Genomic DNA, 20,681 nt, shown 5'->3' on the forward strand with positions numbered 1-20,681 from the left:
AACCATCCTAGCCATTTTTTTTTGCCCGTACGAAGGTCGGGCTTAACGGCTAGGTGGTTAAATACATTAGCATGTCAATAAAAAAGGAACTGAGGATATCAAAATATAAGCAGCATGAACTTCATTATTCATTTACCTTTTCCTAATGTTATGCTTTTGTTTATTGTAGATGCATTGTGAGAGCTCTGAAGGACCCCAAAGCATTCTTGCTTGATCACCTTCTTGCTTTAAAGCCAGTTAAGTTTTTGGAAGGAGAACTTATTCACGATGTAAGTATTTTATAATGACAATAGTTATTTAGTCAAACTACTTGTTAGTGTTCATCACCCCTAAACTGATGTATTGTTTCTGGGGAAAATAAATACTAACACATTCATTACAATAATAAAGCTATTTTTCTTTATACTTGTCATAAACTCAAAATAGTAACTTTGGAATTATACAAAATCAAACTTTTTTTCTACACTCCTTTTTTGATTCACTTAAAGTTGTAGCTCTGGAAAGGGAGTTGCCCAATAAAGGGGATTTCTGAGGACATTTCTTTAATTTGGAGATTTTTTTTTATTATAAAAGCTAGGGGGTCATCAAGCAATCCCTGTGCCTGTCAAGAGCTATCATTGGTAGGCAATACCAATGATATACCACCATGAGCGGGGAATATTTTGATGACCTCTGTTTCAGGTGCCTTTTCAAATACAGAAAACAATTTTTTTAGCTGCTTTTGTATTCCTGTAAACTGGAATGGGAGATAAGTAGTTCGATTTTCAGCGCATTCTAATTGTGATTGACTAAACACAGGACCATACCTAGGGGGAATATTATGTCATTCATTTAGTCTTGACAGTTTGTATTTTGGGATTGTCAGACCTGCCTATTAAAAGGACCCCTTTTGTGTTATAATCTCTTCATCACTTGGTCTCCAGCACATCCATCTTTGCTTGTTGTCTTCATGGTTTGGAGTCTTTATTGGCATGGTTCGGGGTGAGGTAACTCCATGCAAGTGGTTGGAAGCTGCTTCATCCCGCCAAGTAATTGGGCCAAGACTGGACTCTGGCCCTACATGCACAGCTCAGTGTAACTTTGCTGAGCTGTACGGTAGGCAGAAAGATGTAGGACAGAAGAAGAAGCTGTCTGCCTGCCTGTAATGCTTTAATGGTTAATTCACTTAATCTGACTTTTCTCATGTTTTTGTGTTCTAGCTTCTGACAATCTTTGTGAGTGCCAAGCTGTCTTCATACGTCCGATTTTACCAGAACAACAAGGATTTCATTGATTCATTGGGTAAGTAATGATGTGTTTTATAAACTTGGGTAATCCTAATGTTGTAGTGGTGGTTTTCATTGATTAGCTTGTTGGATATAAAAATGGATACAAGTTAATCACTCTGCAGTGGTTGATTCTTTGATCCCACACTCGATGCATGGTTTGTTCCTTAAGTTTTTTTTTTTTTGTTTTTTTTTACAATCGGAAACTGATCACTTTTTTTTTTATTTGATCTATATTTTAAATTTGAAGCAAGTCAAGCATATGAATGCAAATGGACAGCTTGGCAGCTTTATTGTGTGAGAAGCCATTACAATTATACACACATGCAAGTTTGCCCTTAACATTTTCAATTGCTTGTTAAAGTATTCTTCTGACAGGGTATACCTGAATTAAAGCTTGTGGGACCCACATATTATAATGTTGGTAGTGTCAATGAAGATTATTATATTATTAACAGGATTTATAAAGCACCCGCATATTACACAGTGCTTTACATTAAATAGGATGTGACTTAGTCTGTAATGTAAGCCTGTCAGATATTTTCTTCTGCCCAAGAACCATCACCACAGAGGGCCTTGTCATAGCTACAAAACCCTTCTGTGTTTTTCATTCCAACTTTAGCTTAAGTGCTCAACTTTTCTGACCACCTGAGTTAGCCTTCTGTAGGTCAGATAAATTTATGCTACTGGTGAACTGTCAATGATACTTGAAAGTGAATACCCCTTATTGGCACAGTTACCCCCCTATTCTGATCACTCACATGGTAATAGACCCCTTTAACTTTCCCTGAGTAGGGCTTGCCTTTGGGATGGTTGGATTGGGCCTGCTTGATTACCTTTTAAAATATGAGCATCCTTAGTAGGTTAAATGCACCATCAATGAGCATATTACCTCTCTAAAAAGCAAACAAATTTCCTTTTGGAATTGAATATTCTCTTTGTCCTGGCAGGCAGAAAGATAAAAACTTCCCATTTGGTGGATGATACCTTGCTGCAATAAAGTAATTGTAATCTGATTCTAATGGCCTGAACATTTAAATCTTGGATTAGTGTAGGTTAGTATAAATACCATGCTGCGGCCGGTGCAGCCCTCACCACACACCTGTCCGTGTGTTTTTAATTTGTTCCCGTGCTTAGGACACCCCCTATCTAAAATACAACCTCCTCCAACCATTCCTCTCAGAAAACACAAGGCTCAAGGCATGATGACAAGGTGGTTTTATAAAAATCCTTGCTAAGGAGTGGATTTTGGCAGCCCCCTAATAGTAAGAAGGGAGAGGTTCCTCCACACTCGTCCACTTTGTATAGCGTGGGGGATTAAATAAAATGTCAGCAGATGGGGAAGGCAAAGCAGAAAGCAATGCAGACGGTGGACCTATAAAGCTGGCAGTCCAATGTGGCGGCTGTTAATTTGTTTCATAGCATGCAGCATCTGTGTGATGGAATGTTAATGTCAGCAGCTCTTTTATTTACACACCCAGGAAAAAGGGAGTAGTCATTAACACTGCGACACTCCCCCATTCATGTGTAATTGACTGTTTCAAAGGAGCACAAGTCCATAATCTATTGCATGCATTACAATTACATTTCCCATATCAAATTTTTTTTTCTCCCTGCCATTTTTTTTTATTTGGCCGGGGGTCAGACACAATGCCAGCCATGTTAAATGATGCATTTCAGAAATGATGTACTGGGGCTCTGACAACTGCTATGGATAGAAGTTATCAAGGAAGAAATGGCTTCCCGGCATAGTGTTTTATACCCAACTTTAAAAAGTGTGGAGTATATTCCAACTGTAACCTGACTTGTCATTAAAGACCTACTCCAAGCAAATAGTAAAATACATATGGAAACGATGGTACATACCAAAGACTTTGTTTTTCTTTTCATCCATTCCTGATATTTACTCAGTCCTGGCAGAAATACAGGCAGCTGGGTGACCGGACTATTCTCCGCTTCATTTACGCAACGCAACTAGGTCCTCTCACTGCTCTCAGGCTGAGCACTATGTTATAACAATTACAGTTACTTACAAATAAGCGTATTATCTTTTATTTTCGGGGGTACCTGTCATAACTTTAAGTATATTTTTTATATATAAAAAGTATGTATCTCAGCAAGTGCTGGTGGTACTTCTGTTTTTGTATGTATTTTGCAAGCATCACAGGCATGGCTGCATTCCACACACAGAAAAGGAATTGGTGCTGGTTGTGTATTCCCCAGTTAATGTTATTAGTGTCACAACAAAGGGTTACTTTGTTGTTTTAAAATTATTATTGCTTAAAATTCCAAACATTTATTCACTGATTATCATTCTTCATAACTAATAAGTTCCCATCATCCTTTGCATATCAGCCGGTATTCCATGTTGTACTATGCTGGCTGCAAAATAAGTATCTCCAGCCTGTGCTTATATTTTGTAAACTTAATACTCTATACTGTACTTAATACTCTATACTTAATACTGTATTAGCAATAAAGGTGAACACTGAGTAACCTGGCAGTATGTTCTTTGGATTTGTAAAATAAGCTAGCACACTGGAAGGTGGACTGCGTGAAGATAGTGTTCATGAAGATTTGCCCTGTTGGTATTGAACTTAAGAGACCAGTGTTGCAGGGATGTCATTGTCATACTTAAAGTGATTTTGTGGTCAGGCTGCAGATAAATCAGTGCTTTTATAATAATAATAAGCAGTAAATGGCATTTTAAGCAGTACTGTGGCTCAGAGGTAGCACTCTGACCTTTGAAGTGCTAGGTCCAGGTTTGAATCTCGGCCAGGGCATGGAGTTTGCAGGTTCTCCCCATATTCCCGTGGGTTTCCTCGGGGTACTCCGGTTTCCACCCACAATTGAAAAACATGCAGTTAGGTTAATTGCCTTCCCCCACAAACTTGGCGTTAAACTGTATTAAAGACATAACTATGGTAGGCACATTAGATTGTGAGCCCCTTTGAGGGACAGCTAGTGACATGACTATGGACTTTGTTCAGCTCTGCGTAATATGTTGGCGCTATATAAATACTTCTAATATTAAAGCAACCTCTGCTGACCACAGCTGCATGCATTGTGGAGTAATTTATCACAGTAAAGATAAAGGCACAGACGTCATCCAAATCCACCCCTAGCATCAACTCTCTATAGCTCCCGCTTTGTGTTTAGAGAATAAAGGATAGTGTGAGTGGAGCTGCTAAAATAATGATTTAGGTCCCTCTGCTAAATGTAGTGCTTGTATTGCTCCATAGTTCCTTCAGTGTTCAGTAAGAGTTTTAAAGTAAACGTCTTTTGTCTTAGGAATATACAGTGCCCGTCCAAAAATGTCCCCAAGTCTATAGGATCTGAGGTTGCTTCTGTTGGTCTGGTCTTGGTTCAGAAATATTATGTGTTCAAGAAAATGAGATCAGGTGACCACAATACCATATTGAATGACTAGGTATCGGCATATCCCAAGATGACAATGCCAGGTTCTAATTGGGCCGGGAAGGAATGGTTCATGGAGCATGAGACATCATTTTCACTCATGGATTGGCCATCAGACTCCAGACCTCAAACCCACTGGGAATCTTTGGGATGTGCTGGAGAAGACTTTATACATCTCTGGCTCTCCCATCATCAATACAAGATCTTTAAGCAAGAAAATACATTTCAGTCCAGTAAGAAATAATTGTTGTGAATTGGCATAATCTTATTGAAACAATACCATGGCAAATGTGTGGTGTAATCAAGGTTAAAGTTGGACCAACTAAATATTAGCGTGTGGTTTCTTTGACATAGAGTGCTTGAGTGCTGTTATGTCCATATCCTAACCACAGTTTCATTGTAAAAGTAAACGTGCTGCCAATGCCAGAAATATTGGGAAAAAACTATTTTTTTCTGCTTTCACTACATAGCAGCCAGAGTGCTTCATAACTCCCTGGGCAAGTTTACTTTAGAAGACACCTAATTTGATTTGCTTTTTGTCTCGGAGAAGAATGTGCTGATTCCTTGATGACTAATTAGAAGTCAAGCAGCACAATTTGTCATCCACATCGCCCTGGCTTGTACACCGATGAATTCTTTGTGCTCATCAAGCTGGTTTATGCTGTGCCGGGTTAAATAGACTGCTTTGTTAATTATGCTAATTGGCATTAATATTTTTTGGAGTCTGTTGACCATAGACCTCTTTTTGTTGCTTTGAGTTATGACTTTTGTTTTTATTGGGTCTGTGCTTTCTTGTTGCAATTACTGGTAATTAACAGCTAAATTAGTAAAATGTCTTGTAATGCTGTGAAGGCGATTTTATGCATCTGAAAAAAAAATCCTTGTTAGCCACATGATTTCATGTCTAGTGAGACAGAATAGTGAGTTTACTATTCACAGGAAATATCAATATGATAAATATTTTTAGAATGTTTAGAGAACTATGGCCTATTTAAAATGCAGAATATAGTTAGAATTTCTAGGGCTGTCATTTCAGGCATGTGTATAGAGGTACAAGCTCCGGGAATCACTGTCCGGGTACAAGCTCCTATGGAGTCGCTGTCCTGGAACAAGCATGCCCCCAGTAAACTCAGAATACTGATGTAACGTGTTCCAAGTCAGGGATGTGCTGGGCCATGTCCTTACCATCCGTGTCTCATGGAAATTTGCTTATGCCAAAAATGTTAAGACAAAGCTTTGCCCCACAGTGATAATGTTGGGGCCTATTCATTTCATTTCAAATAGACAACACAGCTTACATAGATTAGAAATGTCATCCTGATCTCGATGTGATCTGGTTGCTATAAAATAATAAAAAAAAAAAATCAGTCCCTTTGCTGGCTGTAATGACTACCCCACTATTTTTGTCTTTGATCTTCCCTCTTGTGAATCTTTGGGTTGCTTCTTTAATATCCCATCCTGCATGTCCTGGGACTGTGTTCCCCGCTTAGCACTGTGATTTCATCTGACTGGCATTTTGTCACTCATGTAAGTAATTAATATGTGAAGGGTAATCAGATATAAATTTCAGCCAAGGTACTAGGTATTGTCATGTCATCCACAGATTTGCTATATTATATTTTTGTGATGGTTTATAGAATGAAATGTACTGGATTTTATATAGTTTGTTTATTTTTATTGATTATTTTTAAGGTCTTTCACATGAGCAAAACATGGAGAAAATGCGACTTCTAACATTTATGGGAATGGCCGTTGAGAACAAGGAAATATCCTTTGACACCATTCAGCAGGAGCTGCAAATGGGAGCAGATGACGTGGAGGCTTTCGTAATTGATGGCAAGTCACTTTCTTCTTTTGTTTTCATTCATTTTAATAGGCACATGACACGTGAACATGTTATGTAGCTGTCTGCTGAACTGCTTAAACATAACATCACTCTCAGCTAGCAAAGCTTTTCTATTCTGTGGCTCTTTGTGGTATTTGTATTCCAATAAGGAGTGTAAAATCTTTCAGGTTTATTTTGTCCAGAACCTGGCTACCTCAATCCAGTCTCTTCGCCGTTGGGTACATGTAGACGTTCATTCCACACAATATGCTGTAAACTAGATTCCTATGAAAGCTCATGCTACCTTTTGTGCCTTTAAAGTTTGTTCTAAGCTAGGCATGATTGGGGTCATTTTTGGGGTGGCCTTCAGAGCTCAATAATTAACATTCTGATGTAAAACGTTGTGATGTAAAATTAAAATAGGGAAATATGGTCTTCCAGTGTGAACAGGTCTTACTGCATGAATTTATATTGCTTTGTTATGCTAACCCATGCTAGACAGGACTTTTCTGCAACAAAAACTACATTGATTGCAAACCATTCGGAATCTTTCCCAACCCACACTTAAAAAGGGAACCCAATTGTTTGTATTTTCACTTTCATTGTTTCATTCACTTGGTTGTAATTTGATTTCTTTGGTTAAACATTTTACTTTCTTCATCTTCTGTAGCGGTGAAAACCAAGATGGTATACTGCAAGATTGACCAGACGCAGAAGAAAGTTGTCGTAAGGTAATGCATTAATTTCTCCTCTATAGTTTGCAGTCTAGTGTGTTTTAATTATTTCTCGTAATATATCTGTTTAATATTTTAGATTGTTCCCATCATGTGCTTGTAGTTAAATGCCGGCTATTTATCATAATTTTATTAAAGCCCAGACCGAATGTGATTAGCTTATTTAATGAAAGTGTCCTATTTTCCAGCACATTTCACTTAATGACCGTGACAGTGGCCTGAATGCTAATTAGCTACACGTCTTGCTATAGTGGCTTCATAAAATGGGAATTGTGCCGAGAAATCCTCTGTGTGAGATAACATTGTCTGAATCACTGAAAACAAACTTTAGCCGTGTTGTAAGAGTTTTTTTTTTTCTTTTCCTTTGTAGTCACAGCACACACAGGACCTTCGGAAAGCAGCAATGGCAACAATTATACGACATTCTTAACTCCTGGAAAATTAACATCACTAAAGTGAAGAACAGTCTACACAGTATCTCTGATGCTTGATCATTTTAGCCTTTTTGACTTAATCATGCTAAGTATTGCCACAGCTTTAGACTTTGAAGGCCAAGTCTACCCCCAATACACATATATCAGTTGTTTGTGGTCACTGGCAGGTTAAATCAAAGCTAAATTTTTATTCCCCTTTTTAAAACTCCACTGAGGACGATTTAACCTACCGGTGCTTATTTAAAACTGAACTATGTTTGTGGTAGGTGTGGCCTTTAATGTTTATTTGGCCGTCCCTGTATTGGCTGTTCTCTTGTTTTAAATTATGGGCCATTCTTCTATTCTTTGAGGGAAAATATACAAAACTTTTGTAATCCCCATTCCCATAGGTGTGTGATAGGACACTGGGTTCTATCAGTGATCTATCCCCAGTACTGTAACACTGCTCATGGCTCTCGCTTTGTCTGTTACTTTAGATCTGATAACATGCAGCCTTTACTTTGTGCACGGTCTAAAAAGGCTTGAATCCTTGGGTAGTTTCACAAAGCCTGCAATACAGGGAATTGGGTATATATTTTCTCTTTTTACAAAAGCCAGACAAAATTCAGTTTTGACATTTATAAGGGACCTGATATAAAATCTGAACGGAACATCTTACTGTGTCTGTGGTTTTTCTTTTGGTCTTTGTTCTATTCTGAACTAGGCATTCTAGTTCTTTAAACTGCAGTTTATTATTTTTACAGTAGAAAAAGTGTAACGGATATGATTAAATGTTTTTTTGATCTTAAAGAGAATCTGTCACTGAGCAAAAGAACCCTCAGATAAAGGGCTTTATTTATAAAACAAGGAATCGGACGTTCCCTTGTGGGCATCTTACAGGACCTTGTGTTTCAATGGCAGTAATTCCTTCCCTGTTTTATAAATACAGCCCAGAGAGTTACAACAGACTTTTCTTCAATTCAAACAGGTTCTTCCTTGCTGTCTGTTTATAGTAAAGCAAACCTACCTAAAGTGGTTTCACTGAGATTATGATGAAGAAGAAAAAAAACATTAAATAGGGAAAAACCCCAGTTTGACGAGTTGGTGTTCTGACCCTCTACAGTTGCATCTGGTTTTGGAATACCGGTAACTAAAATGTGATAGAATGAGATTTATTAATGAAAACACAACCACAGTTAAAAGTGCATGGTAAGAACATAAATGCATGCAGAACATTGATCAGTCAGCTTGTAAATATTTGGCTTAACCCCAATGGTTCTCTAGGTCAGGTAAAGTCTGGTAACAGTAAAAACTGCTCTTTTTTTCTACTTCATTTCCTCTTAAATTTTTCAAGTATGAGAATGGTTAACCTACAGGTAAATTGTAAATGGAAATGGTACACCTTGACCCAACTAAAATGGAACATTTTTTGATATGAACACAATGTGGTATATAAATAATAAATTTGTGAGTGTCAAACATTAATTTAATCATTCTCTCTAACATAAAGACCCTACAGGTTGTGGTTAGGATGTCTGCCAGCTGCATCTAACCTTTTTCTTGCTTTAACACTAAAACGAATAAGAACAGCTCATTCACTTCGGTGTAAAGCATGAAGGAGGCAGTGGATGGCCCAGTAATGATAGGTTTCTGGGGGTTCACCTGCCTATTAACAATGGGTGAACTACTTGACTGATTCATCCCTAAAATACTTTCCAGGAAGATTCACCTGCATTGGTGGATAACACATTTATAGCTCTATAAATATGCACCTTGTTTCAAAGTTTTTTAAGTTTTGTATGCCTTGTACAGCTGGAGGATATTGTACACCCCTTTGCTAAATAGGCAACTACAAAAACAGAACAGAGGACTCTTCAAAAATGAAGTTGGTTGGTATGGTTAAATGCTGCCTACATTTAGAGTATTACATTACCACAGCAAGGTCTCTAAAGCAACGCCTTACAAATCTGTATTTTCTGTAGACTCTTTGGTCTCATCGCAGTCTTCTAGCTTTCTCTTCTTTGTTCGATGCAGTTTTTGATACTGTAAAAACTTTTCAATAGCAGTTATTTGATGCTGTATGCTGGGGCGTGAGCTTCTCTTTCCCTTGCTCTGACCTGAGTCGTGCGGTGCTTTAGTCTGGGTGAAATTTAGGCCCATGGAAGTGGCTGCAGCTAAGTTGTTGGAGCAACAGATTTGCTTTTCAGTTACCTAAACGACAAATGAAATTACTTCAACTTAATCCATTTAGTTATTTTTAATCAATATCCATTTTTATCTCTCTACTATTATGCACAATTACACTGTGCTATGGACCATTGCCTCTTTGATAGATAGGAGGCTCCACATTTCCAGAGAGAAATAAATATACAGTAGCCATTTTAGCTTGTCAAAGAACACAAGTGTCAGTGCTTGGACTATATTTCATGGCTGCTCAGTGAATATTTTAATACAAATATGGTTGTTTTCACACAAGCAAAAACAAACTAAACAGTCTGTTGTGGCTTTTGGAAACTGGAATCATTTTGGAACAGGAGCAACAATGTTTGTGCCTAAGGCTATGTTAACACCGGTGGTAAGCGTTGTGATGCGTTTACTTCTTACCAGGGGACTGCTGCCTTCTAGGAGATGCTACAAGTAGCTTCTACTGGCACCAGCTCTATAGAGACTAAATAAAGGCGGCAGTGAGTAGTACTGCTCACTGATACCAGCTGCAGATGCTGCACTGTGGCTGAGTAGCTGGCACCTTGCTTGACATGGAGCGGTTTAGGATCACTCGATCCTGAGCGATTCCCAAACCTGCCCTAATTGCTATACAGTAGTTCATGCTAACAAAACATCGCACATAAGTTCCCAGCCAGCATAACTAATCCACAGCAAGTTTTGTTCTTTGATTACCTGTCCTACCTGTTTGATATTAACTTTCACCCAATTGAAACATGTAAAAGTTAAATTAACATTTTTTTTTAGGTGCCAGCTTTGTATACTGCCACATACTTTTTGCTAGGTAGACAAATTACACCACTTTGCCCTGGCCATCATACATTAAACCTGTCGAAGGCTTGAAGCATCCAGCTGTTTGTAGAATTGCACATAGCTATGGGGTTAGATCAGTCAAGGTGCAGTGACTGATGATTTGTAATAGACTTACGTCTTCTGTGGGAAAAGGGGAATTGTGAAACGTCTGAGCTATTGCATTCCATTCTGCACTGCGATCCTTCCTGGGAACTGGATGGATGTTCTTGGACAAGTTGTCAAATGCCAGTCTCTTAATTGGTGAACCTGATGAAAAATGAATTTGAAAAACGACATTGTGTTGTTAACAGATGTGCTGGAGGAGCTCAAATTAACAGTGACCTTTTACATTTTCACAACATGGGAAGGATTTTGATTGTGTAAGGGGACAAAGTTGTACAATTATTTGGGCATTTATGCAGGTTAATACATTATCATTCTGAGAAAGTAGAACTATGCTAAATTATTTTACACTTCTGCTTACCTATGTCCGCTTTGGTGTACATATCTCTATTCAACAAATACGGAATTGTAAAATTACCTAACTTGCCAAATGATTTGTTTGAGGATTTACTAATCCATGAGTTGGTTCTGGATAAACAAAGTCCTTTTGCTGAGCTGTCGAACATGTTGGTTATCCTTTCACTATGTGGATTTGTGTTCCCCTTTTCTGTGGAGGACTCATGTACAGTCAGTGCGCTACTTTCTTTAAGTGTAACATTAGCAGGCACATTATTCTCCTCAATGCTGTCTTTTTTCACACTTAGTGGTTCACCGGTCTGCTCTGTTATTTCACAAATATTGACACTATGTCCATCAGCAGCCAATCCTTTATTAGTAGGTAGATAACTTGTATTTGATCCTCCAAGCTTCTCATCTTCTTCCCTCACTAGGGTACACATTTCTCTATAACCCTCAAGTAAATTTTTAACCACTGAAACATCTGTTTTCTCCAGGTTTGGCTGAGAACCCTGATAGTCCAGTTTATAATCCGATGAGGGCTGATGTTTATTTATCACTGGTTCATCACAGCTATTCAGGGCAATGCTTGGTACGGAGCATGAAATCTGCTCCTGGCTTACACTGCTCTCCTTTTCTGCTGTTGTGATATTTATATCTGCACAATTTTTGCTAGCATTTTCCGCAAATATGTTTTGGGTATTCGTATCGGTTATTTTACAAAGAGAAGAACCTACACAAAATCTGGCATTGCTTTCTTTTGCCTGCATTGGTTCTATTGCAAAATGTTTATTTTCATTATTGATATCAGAAGCCATGCTCTCTTCTGATGTGCCACAGTTTAGACCTGAAGAATAGCTATTTCCGTCCCCTGTTATGCAGCCTGTGCTTTCTCCATATTCAGAGTCTTTTCTGTCTGCAAGGTCCCTATTTAATAATGGCTCTGTAGTCTTGGGAAACACTTGGGATTCCTTTACATGTGTCTCATTTATTAAGACACCTTGCCTGCTCTCTGTAGTGTCTGTCTTATCTGTTACAATATAAACTACTTCACTTGTACCATCTCCAGATTTACGATGGCTGCAGTCTGTCTGCTGGTTTGCATCTTGGCTGCAGACATCCAATGGTTTATTATTGTCTCGGAGTAGCATGACAGATTCCATTATAGCCTGTGTCTTCAGAGTGTGGCTGCATTTAGCTGCACTCTCTCCATCTTCATCAGGATCCTGCAGGTCTGCTCTGTCAGCTGGGATCTGCTCAGTAGGTTCCCCATCACAGCACTCTTTTAGGTCAGACTGAGACGCTGCAAACTTGGCTTTGTTCTCTTTAACATTGCTGTCGCTTTTCTGTTCTTTACAAAGATGTGTCTTATCTATTCTGTTATAAACATTTGGATGGCTGCTCCTATCTGTATTAAAACACAAATGTATTTAGGAAACATTAAAGCAGTGCTAAGGTTGTGGTATATGTCATGGTTTTCTTGCAGACAGTAACCATTTATAAAGATGAATTGTTATGACAATGTTAAAGGGGAACACCAGTCTGTCCAACAGTCACAAGTACACTTGCCTAAGACCGAGTAAGTTTATCCATTCTCTAGGAAGATCATAACCAAGTCACCAACTTTTTATTTATTCCATATATCCTAACATTATAATGTCATTTAAAAAATGACATTAGTCTTAGTCTTTTAAGCTGAAGCTTATCTGGCTGTTCTTCTTACCTATTGGATAACACTTTGATTCATTGGGCAAGATTTAATAAAGCTTTCCAAGGCTGGAGAGGATATATTTTCATCAGTGAAGCTGGGTGATCCTACAAACCTAGAATGGATCTGCTCCAGCATTGAAAACACTTGCTAACAAATAGAAAATTACTTTGAGAAAATCCATTCCAGGGTGACTGGATCACCCAGCTTCACTGGTGAAAATGTTTTCTCTCCAGCCTTGCAGAGGTTTAATAAATCAGGTCAATTGACCCCAAAAAAGTTTGCAGATAAGGAAAGTTGAAAAAAGTCAGAATCCCTAATTATATATTTGTTCTGCATCAGTAACTATAGAAGTTCGAGGGTCAGCATACAGACAGGCACCTAACACATTCACAAAGAGGTTTTAGCAATAGTAACTTTTATGTTGTCCCATGGCAGGTTTCTCTGGTGTACTAGCAGATCAAAAGGACTTCAGTAAACCTGTTCCTAGTTGAATCTTTAACTTGGCAGATCAATATGCTTAACCATATATACCTTGTTACGCTAACTCATCTGCTATCTGGACAATGGTGTGATCACTGTTCTAGGACTAACAACTAGAATGTCTTAATTAGGCAGGAATGCTTTATTTAGGTATATAATCTAATACTGTGTTGTATATTTTTTTTTTACTCTAGCTTTTAGCAACTTTTTTTTTAAGTCAGCCAGTAGCTGCACCACTAATTGGTCGCTTTGGGTTTCTTCATTGTATGTGTATAACCTTAAAGAAAGCAAAGCGAAAAGATCACTGTTTGGACAGCTCTATCTATCTATCTATCCTATCCTATCCTATCCTATTCGCCATACTGCACAGAATGTTGCAGAGTACAGATAACCATATACCCATATCACACTGCCATAATGGTACCTCTGGTCCGAGAAAAAAAATTATCAGCATGCGTTTGCAAAGCTAGGGAACACCCAGAGCAAACAAGAAGATACAAACACCAAACACTTGTTTAAAAAATGAACATTAAGCAGATATAACTAATAGAAGCAATTACCTGTTCTGATCCAAATGTGATTGCTACTATATGCTGGTTATAAAGTTTGATGTATAAATAAATGTAATATGTCACCACTCACCGTTCTTTGGATCGGTTTGCTGCATTAGTTTAAGAACATTTTTAACACATACGTTAAATATCTGCTGATCTTGTCAGAAATGCACAGTTTTTGTCACTTCCTGTGCACTGAACAATAAGCTCAAATAATGTTATCTTTCATAAACTATTACCCTGACATGGAGATGAAGAGGAGCCGTTCGACATAGGTGACAGCCATTGCTCCATCCATAGATACAATAAAGGATTGTGCATAGCAACAGCAAAGCCTTGTGCTGACATCCAATGGACATCGCAGGATTGTTAATAAAAATTATCTTTCGTGGTACTTTTCAGTGGCAGGTAAACAAAACAGCAGTGCTGTTCTGTTCAGTGGAGAGGAAAGGGGGGCAGGATGAGTGAGCGGCACCCCATTGTGCTCTTCTCCATAGAAGTAAACATCGGTGGTTCCTGGTTGGTGATGATGTGTATATTTTACCTAAGTGTATTTTTCACAGAATTGACAGAATAAATTAAAGAAAATAATGCCTAATAAAGAAAACTAATGCATTTAGTACATCTAAGGATTGATAAAACCAAAAGATCATCTGTTTAGGTATTCTTAGCCATTTACCAGCCATGTTAGTGGTGCAAATGAGCTGCAAAAAATCTCCCCTGTAGCTCCAGCCTATGTACAATTCTTAGAGACTTATTCAAGTACCATAGTGAGAAATGAGATGTGCAAGGTGTAATAACCCATAGCAAGCTGACAGATCAGCTGACTAATCAATGAGATTTGATTAGTTGCAATGGGATGACAGAACATGCATGCTTTAGATAATATAGTGTAAAGTGTTTATATTAATTCACATAACTAACCTTTGAATTCAGATTCATTTTCTTCTGTATTCTGCACTGAAAACATATCAATGCCAGAAGAGTATTGATTGAGGTTTACTGCATCTACAGGTTTAGTTTGGTTGCTCTTCTCACATGAAGTAGGTTCTTTATCATCTTCCTTATATATAATGTTCATTTCTTGCTGCTGTTCTTCAACCTTTCCAAAAACAGCAAAATCCATAATTGTCAATGGAGGAAACATGCTGTCTCCCATATTAGTGCTAAGATGTGATGTGGAATCAAATATTGCAAACTCAATTAACAAATCCAGCCATAAAGTCAATACACCTAACATAATATATATTGTTTCTTACTTGGCTAAAGGAGAATTGAAGGTTTTTTTTTAATAAGCCATATTTTTAAATAAGCCTGCATCTCTTTTCTAAATTCTAGAACTTTAAAGAAGAATTCTGACTTAAAAAAAATAATAATTTAACCACCTGAGCGTTACACTGAGGTCTAGATTTCTGTACCAAAAGTGATCCACTGTTTTTCATGAAATTTTTTTTTTAAATTGTAGACCTGTAACTTACAGAAATATGTCCGAACAGGGGTTCTAGTAGATAATATGAATATAAAAAATGTATTTACTTTTATTTTATTTTTTTTATTTTTTTGTATTGGATTGGATACTGGAGTTTGTATTCAATCCAATACAAAATGAGCGTTTGAAATTACCAGTTATGTACTTTGTATTAATTTTATATTATTTTGTATTGGATTGGATAGGCAAGTTTGTATCCAATCAAATACAAAATATAAATTTGAATTTCCAAGTTATTTACTTTTATTTTATTTTTTTTATTTTTTGTATTGGATTGGATAGGGAGTTTGTATTCAATCCAATACAAAATGAGCGTTTGAAATTACCAGTTATGTACTTTGTATTAATTTTATATTATTTTGTATTGGATTGGATAAGCAAGTTTGTATCCAATCAAATACAAAATATAAATTTGAATTTCCAAGTCATTTACTTTTATGTATTTTACGAACGCGACGCTGGATGAGCACAGGGGGACCAGGTAAGTGGGGATGGGAAAAATCTCGGGGTTAACCATCCTAGCCGATTTTTTTTGTCCGCACGAAGGTTGGGCTTAACGGCAAGGAGGTTAAGCAGAATTATATGTAGATGTACCAAACACAACTTTATGTAAACATTCATAAATCATTAAATGTATTATTTTTAACTCCAGCAGTGCGTGTAGCTGGACTGGACCTGGCATCTGCCTCTTGCTGTTCCTGTTCAGCAGCGATGGAGTATGGGATGAAGAAATAGCACAAAGAGCCATCTGGTTTATGTTCTGACAAGAGGTATATTGATAGGAAGAGAAATCAGACATAGAATATCACTTTGGAGAGATTTGTACTAACTTCTTGTGACTCTGGGAAATGGAGGTAATTCTTCCCACTCAGATACACTGAGGGTTTTTTTTATACAAATCCTTCAAGAACAATGTCCTTTGGACAGGCAAGACCATGGTGGATATGTTTGGCGATAATGCACAGCACCAAATAGTAAATACCAAACACAACACATCAGCACAAACACCTCATTGTAAATGTCAAGCATGATGGTGATGTGATTTGGTCTTGTTTTGCCTCAACTGGACCTGGGCACCTTGCAGGCTATTAGTTGCCCATGAACTCCTCTGTATCCCAAAGCATTTGTCTATGTGACTGGGTTGGTTAAAATTGGGTCTTGAAACAGGACAGTGATCCCATTCATATCAGCAAATCTACACAAGGGCTGAAAAGAAAATGTTGCAATGACCCAGTCAAAGTCCAAACCTCAACCTGATCAAAATGCTGAGATGGGACCTTAAGACTGCTCTGTATAAATGAATGCCCACATATTTCTTTTAACTAAATCAATATTGTAAAGAAGAATGGGGCAAAATTCCACCATAATGATGGTAAAGACTGATCAAATCATACAGAAAACAATTAATTCAAGTTATTTTGGGTAAGGATGGTTCTAAAAGCTGCTTTCTGGATTAACAGCACCACACCTGTTATTATCTGCAGTGTCTATGCTGGGGGGAGCGTTTGAGATGGGGAAGGTAAAAGAAAGTTGGTCCTAGAAAAGTCTTACTGCACTGTGAGGAGTGCTGACACTAGATTCTGGTATACTTCAGTATGAAGACATTTTGGTAGGTGCCAAATTTATATACATTCTAACAATGAACATATTTTATACTTGTGTAGATAGATATGTAATATAACTGCATTTATTTATTTATTTACTTGTTATTACCAGGTTATTGGACAGAGCTTCACAGCTGCATTCTGGTGATTGGCTGTACTTATCATTGGGTGATTCTAATTCTTTGTGGTGCTCTATGCTCATTCTCTGTTTCTATAAGTAAAGCAAATATTTACAACTTATACTAATATATCATATCTATCATGTAGTGCTTACAGTGTACATTAAAACATTCACATTAGGCCCTGCCATAACTAAGTTTACACCTATATTAATACAGTGCGCAAGCCCACTTGTCTATCTGCTTCCTATCTACTACCTACAAATTTTCCAACTAATAAAAAGCACGTTGGCAAAAAAATTCCTTAACAGTTCTTTATCTTATCTTAACCCTGAACGTATAAAACAGCACCAAAGCATGCATCACAAATCTGCCCTAAATATGTGTAAGTGACTTTTATTGAATACGTTCGTGTACACTTTGTGGTACAGAAAGTTTCCATGGAATACCCTTTTCCTTGTATGCCTTCATATCTTTAAAGAGAAACTAAATTCAAAACTAGGTGATCCAGAATTAGGGGGCGGTGCTGCACCCTTTTTTAAAAAAAAAAAACAGCAGATTTTTAACTGTACATAAAAAGGTTGTCTACCCTTTTATGTAAAGTGAACATTCTGAAATTAGGTACGCTTTAAGTGTTAGATTCTGTGCACACATCAGTGGATTCTCGCTTGATATACATGATTGTGCTCATCTCGGACGAGAATCTCACGTGTACAGCGGACACCTGTCCATCGGGACCGATAGGAGACAACAGCTATACAAGTCAAGGGAGAAGGCACAGCGGGTGCCACTCACTAATCCCACTATATGTTGGCTCTGAAACGAAACCTACCATGAAACATTACCTACCATTTAGAAAAAATAATGAACTGAACATGCACAGTCTGCATTTCCCTGTCCTTTTTGCACACATTTGCATTTAATTAGCTATTTATATTCAAATCTATGTGTTTGAATTACAAGAAAAGACTGCATTTCACCTGCTTTTCTTGCATTTCAAATGTTCCTAAATAGGACAGGCTAAGATCAAAGAAATGCAAAGGACAGCGAAATTCACGCTGTGCATGTGCAGCTCAGTGTTTTTTTGTATACAAAGATAGCACATAACAGCCTGATTGCAAATTTTTAAAGCAGAGCTATAAATCCTAGATTGTAAGCTCTTCGGGGCAGGATCCTCTCCTCCTCCTGTGTCACTGTCTGTATCTGTCTGTCATTTGCAACCCCCATTTAATTTACAGCGCTGTGTAATATGTTGGCGTTATATAAATCCTGTTTATTAATGTAAATAATAACAGAACTATCTAAATCTGAACCCCTAAATGATTAGCTTGACTTTGATTCAGTTACTAAATCTAATACTGGCAACTCCACAGTCCATGGCAACAGAAGCAATCAGCAGTCCATTGAAGAACATCGGTCATGTTGTGGAATGTCAATGTGGAGCACCAGATGTGATTATTTAGGGTTTTCCCAAGTACATACAAGAGGATTTGGAGCAAATCAAAGGTATGTGCATGCACCTTATGGAATATCTATTTTTTCTGGTGCCAACATTTCATGCCATGCAAAATTTGAAGAAGTGGAAATAAGTTACTGCTTAAAGGCACACATTCAGGATAAAATGAGTTTGCACAGGGTCACTGCTACATCCACCACTGAATGGAACTATGGCAAATGTAAATTGAACACATCAAATAAAAAGCAGTTCCAGGAGGTACAGAGGATATACAAATGTCTGTGTATAGCCCCCCTGACCACCAATTTATCCAGTGCTACCCTGTCCCTTATTATTTGGCACCAGTGCAAAATATTACCATATACCCTTTCTCATTATGCATTGCTCAGACCTGTCATGTGATGGGGCTTGTGATGTCACTGCCCCCTATGAGCTCCGAATAAAAGTTGACACCAGTTTTTTTAGTGGGGCATAGCATTCTGAGGTATGTGAGGGCAAATAAAGTGGGTATTTGGCAGCAACCTCCTTCATTTTACCTTTCAGAGGAATTAAGGGGCCTGGATAAGACTGTTAATAATTGTTGTACTGCAGCTCTTTATTTGGGATTCAGGCCCAAAGTGTCTTGGAAGGATTGGGTGACCCAGGCACATTATCCCTTTTCCAGGCCAGGATTGGGAGTTGGCTCTTCAGCACTTGACAAATTCCAATAAAAGGGAGTTGCCAATACGGACTAGGTGTATGTACTTGAAGCCTATGTAGTTCATTCCAGGTGTGGCTCAGTGGTAGTGGCTAAGGCAGAAAGCACAACTGCAGCAGAAGCAAGGATCTTCCAATGTGAGACTATATTGTACATTTTTTGGAAGCTTGAGACTTTGTTTAAGCTTGGTGCTGAAAGCTTGCATTTTACAGCTGTGTCCTGATACATTGGTCCCTGATTCCCAAAATATTGCAAAGGGATTTAACAAAGCAAATAGTGGCTGAAAAAGATTTAGGTGGGAGTAAAGGTGACTCTTCAATTTTATTCTGAATGGACAAGGTGACAGTATCTCTTTATTGGTTATTCAAAGATTTAGGAATGAGGTTCAAGAGGGTTGAGATTATGTGTTAGGTGTATGAATTTATTCAAGAATAAAGTTGTATGGTTACGTGTGTGTGAATTGTACAAATGTGTGATAAAAAAAAAATTCAGAGCTGAAACTATAATGGAGAAAAACAACTGCACTGGTATTATCATGTGAAATATTTATGCACGGCCTTGTGGTGTCTGCTTTTTGGGGGTCTTCTGTATATGACTGATGTTATGTAGGTGATATAGATTTACTCTATGTACATTTAATGTGTATTCTTCAATAAAAAAGAAAATAGCCAGGATGATAGTACAAACATATTTACCCGCTGTTTCCACATCTGCAAAGCCTTCTCATGCTCACTTTGAAGAGCGAGGAACTTTTCCTCATTTTCTGTTGTACTTGCCCTTTGAAGCTCATTATCTCTCTCAAGGGTCTGTAATAAAATTAATTATCCAAAAAATAATCAATACCACATTAATGAATTTTGATGTGTTTTATGTAGCTTGGACCTTTGTTTCGAACATGCTAGAAGTGCCACACAGATCAGTAGTAATGCGCTATCAACAATAATTTTCATAAATTAACAGAAAGGTGCTTATAGTTTAGCTAACAGGAAAACAGTGGGAGTTTGGAGAGAAGAAATGGCAATAAAAGGATATAAAAACACTTGCCATTACTCAGATTCACTGCATGGGTTTTAATGTGCAAGAGAGAAAAATAAAATAATAATATGATGTGAAGAGAAATCTAAAGTGTAGCACCGTGCAATAATGGTCGCACATAATATAAAAAGAATGGGTAATAACAGAGATTATATCAATGTACTTATTAATAGAGTGCAGAGCATAATAGCCATTTGACCTGTCTGCATAATGAAACATCCATGTTCACATGTCCTATTTACATTTACATCCTCAAACATACGGAATGCAAAGACACACTTCAAAAGTGTATTCAGTGCAGTGGATATGACGGCTTTAGCACTGCCAAAGACATACACTTTCGTTCTGCGTTTACTCAATGCTAGCATTGCTGTCATTGTGATGAATTGAGGTGATTCTGCATGAATC

General features: G+C 37.7%; 2 protein-coding genes across 2 annotated transcripts in view; one reads left to right on the top strand and one right to left on the bottom strand.

Moving 5' to 3' along the window:
- The window catches only part of EIF3M (eukaryotic translation initiation factor 3 subunit M), a 15,515-nt gene extending 7,186 nt beyond the window's left edge, over positions 1–8,329 (top strand). Inside the window, exons 7-11 of the mRNA XM_072421879.1 lie at positions 170–269; positions 1,200–1,281; positions 6,375–6,518; positions 7,178–7,238; positions 7,612–8,329. Coding sequence (XP_072277980.1) covers positions 170–269; positions 1,200–1,281; positions 6,375–6,518; positions 7,178–7,238; positions 7,612–7,732 — 508 coding nt within the window. The 3' untranslated portion in view covers positions 7,733–8,329. The remainder of the gene's footprint in view (positions 1–169; positions 270–1,199; positions 1,282–6,374; positions 6,519–7,177; positions 7,239–7,611) is intronic.
- A 377-nt stretch (positions 8,330–8,706) lies between these two features.
- Positions 8,707–20,681, bottom strand: part of CCDC73 (coiled-coil domain containing 73) — a 34,434-nt gene continuing 22,459 nt past the window's right edge. The window contains exons 8-12 of the mRNA XM_072421538.1: positions 19,934–20,044; positions 14,798–14,975; positions 11,211–12,536; positions 10,806–10,936; positions 8,707–9,865 (exon numbers count right to left, since the gene is read on the bottom strand). Coding sequence (XP_072277639.1) covers positions 9,614–9,865; positions 10,806–10,936; positions 11,211–12,536; positions 14,798–14,975; positions 19,934–20,044 — 1,998 coding nt within the window. The 3' untranslated portion in view covers positions 8,707–9,613. The remainder of the gene's footprint in view (positions 9,866–10,805; positions 10,937–11,210; positions 12,537–14,797; positions 14,976–19,933; positions 20,045–20,681) is intronic.

The sequence above is a fragment of the Pyxicephalus adspersus genome, chromosome 9, assembly GCF_032062135.1.
Source record: "Pyxicephalus adspersus chromosome 9, UCB_Pads_2.0, whole genome shotgun sequence".
Lineage (NCBI taxonomy): Eukaryota > Metazoa > Chordata > Amphibia > Anura > Pyxicephalidae > Pyxicephalus > Pyxicephalus adspersus.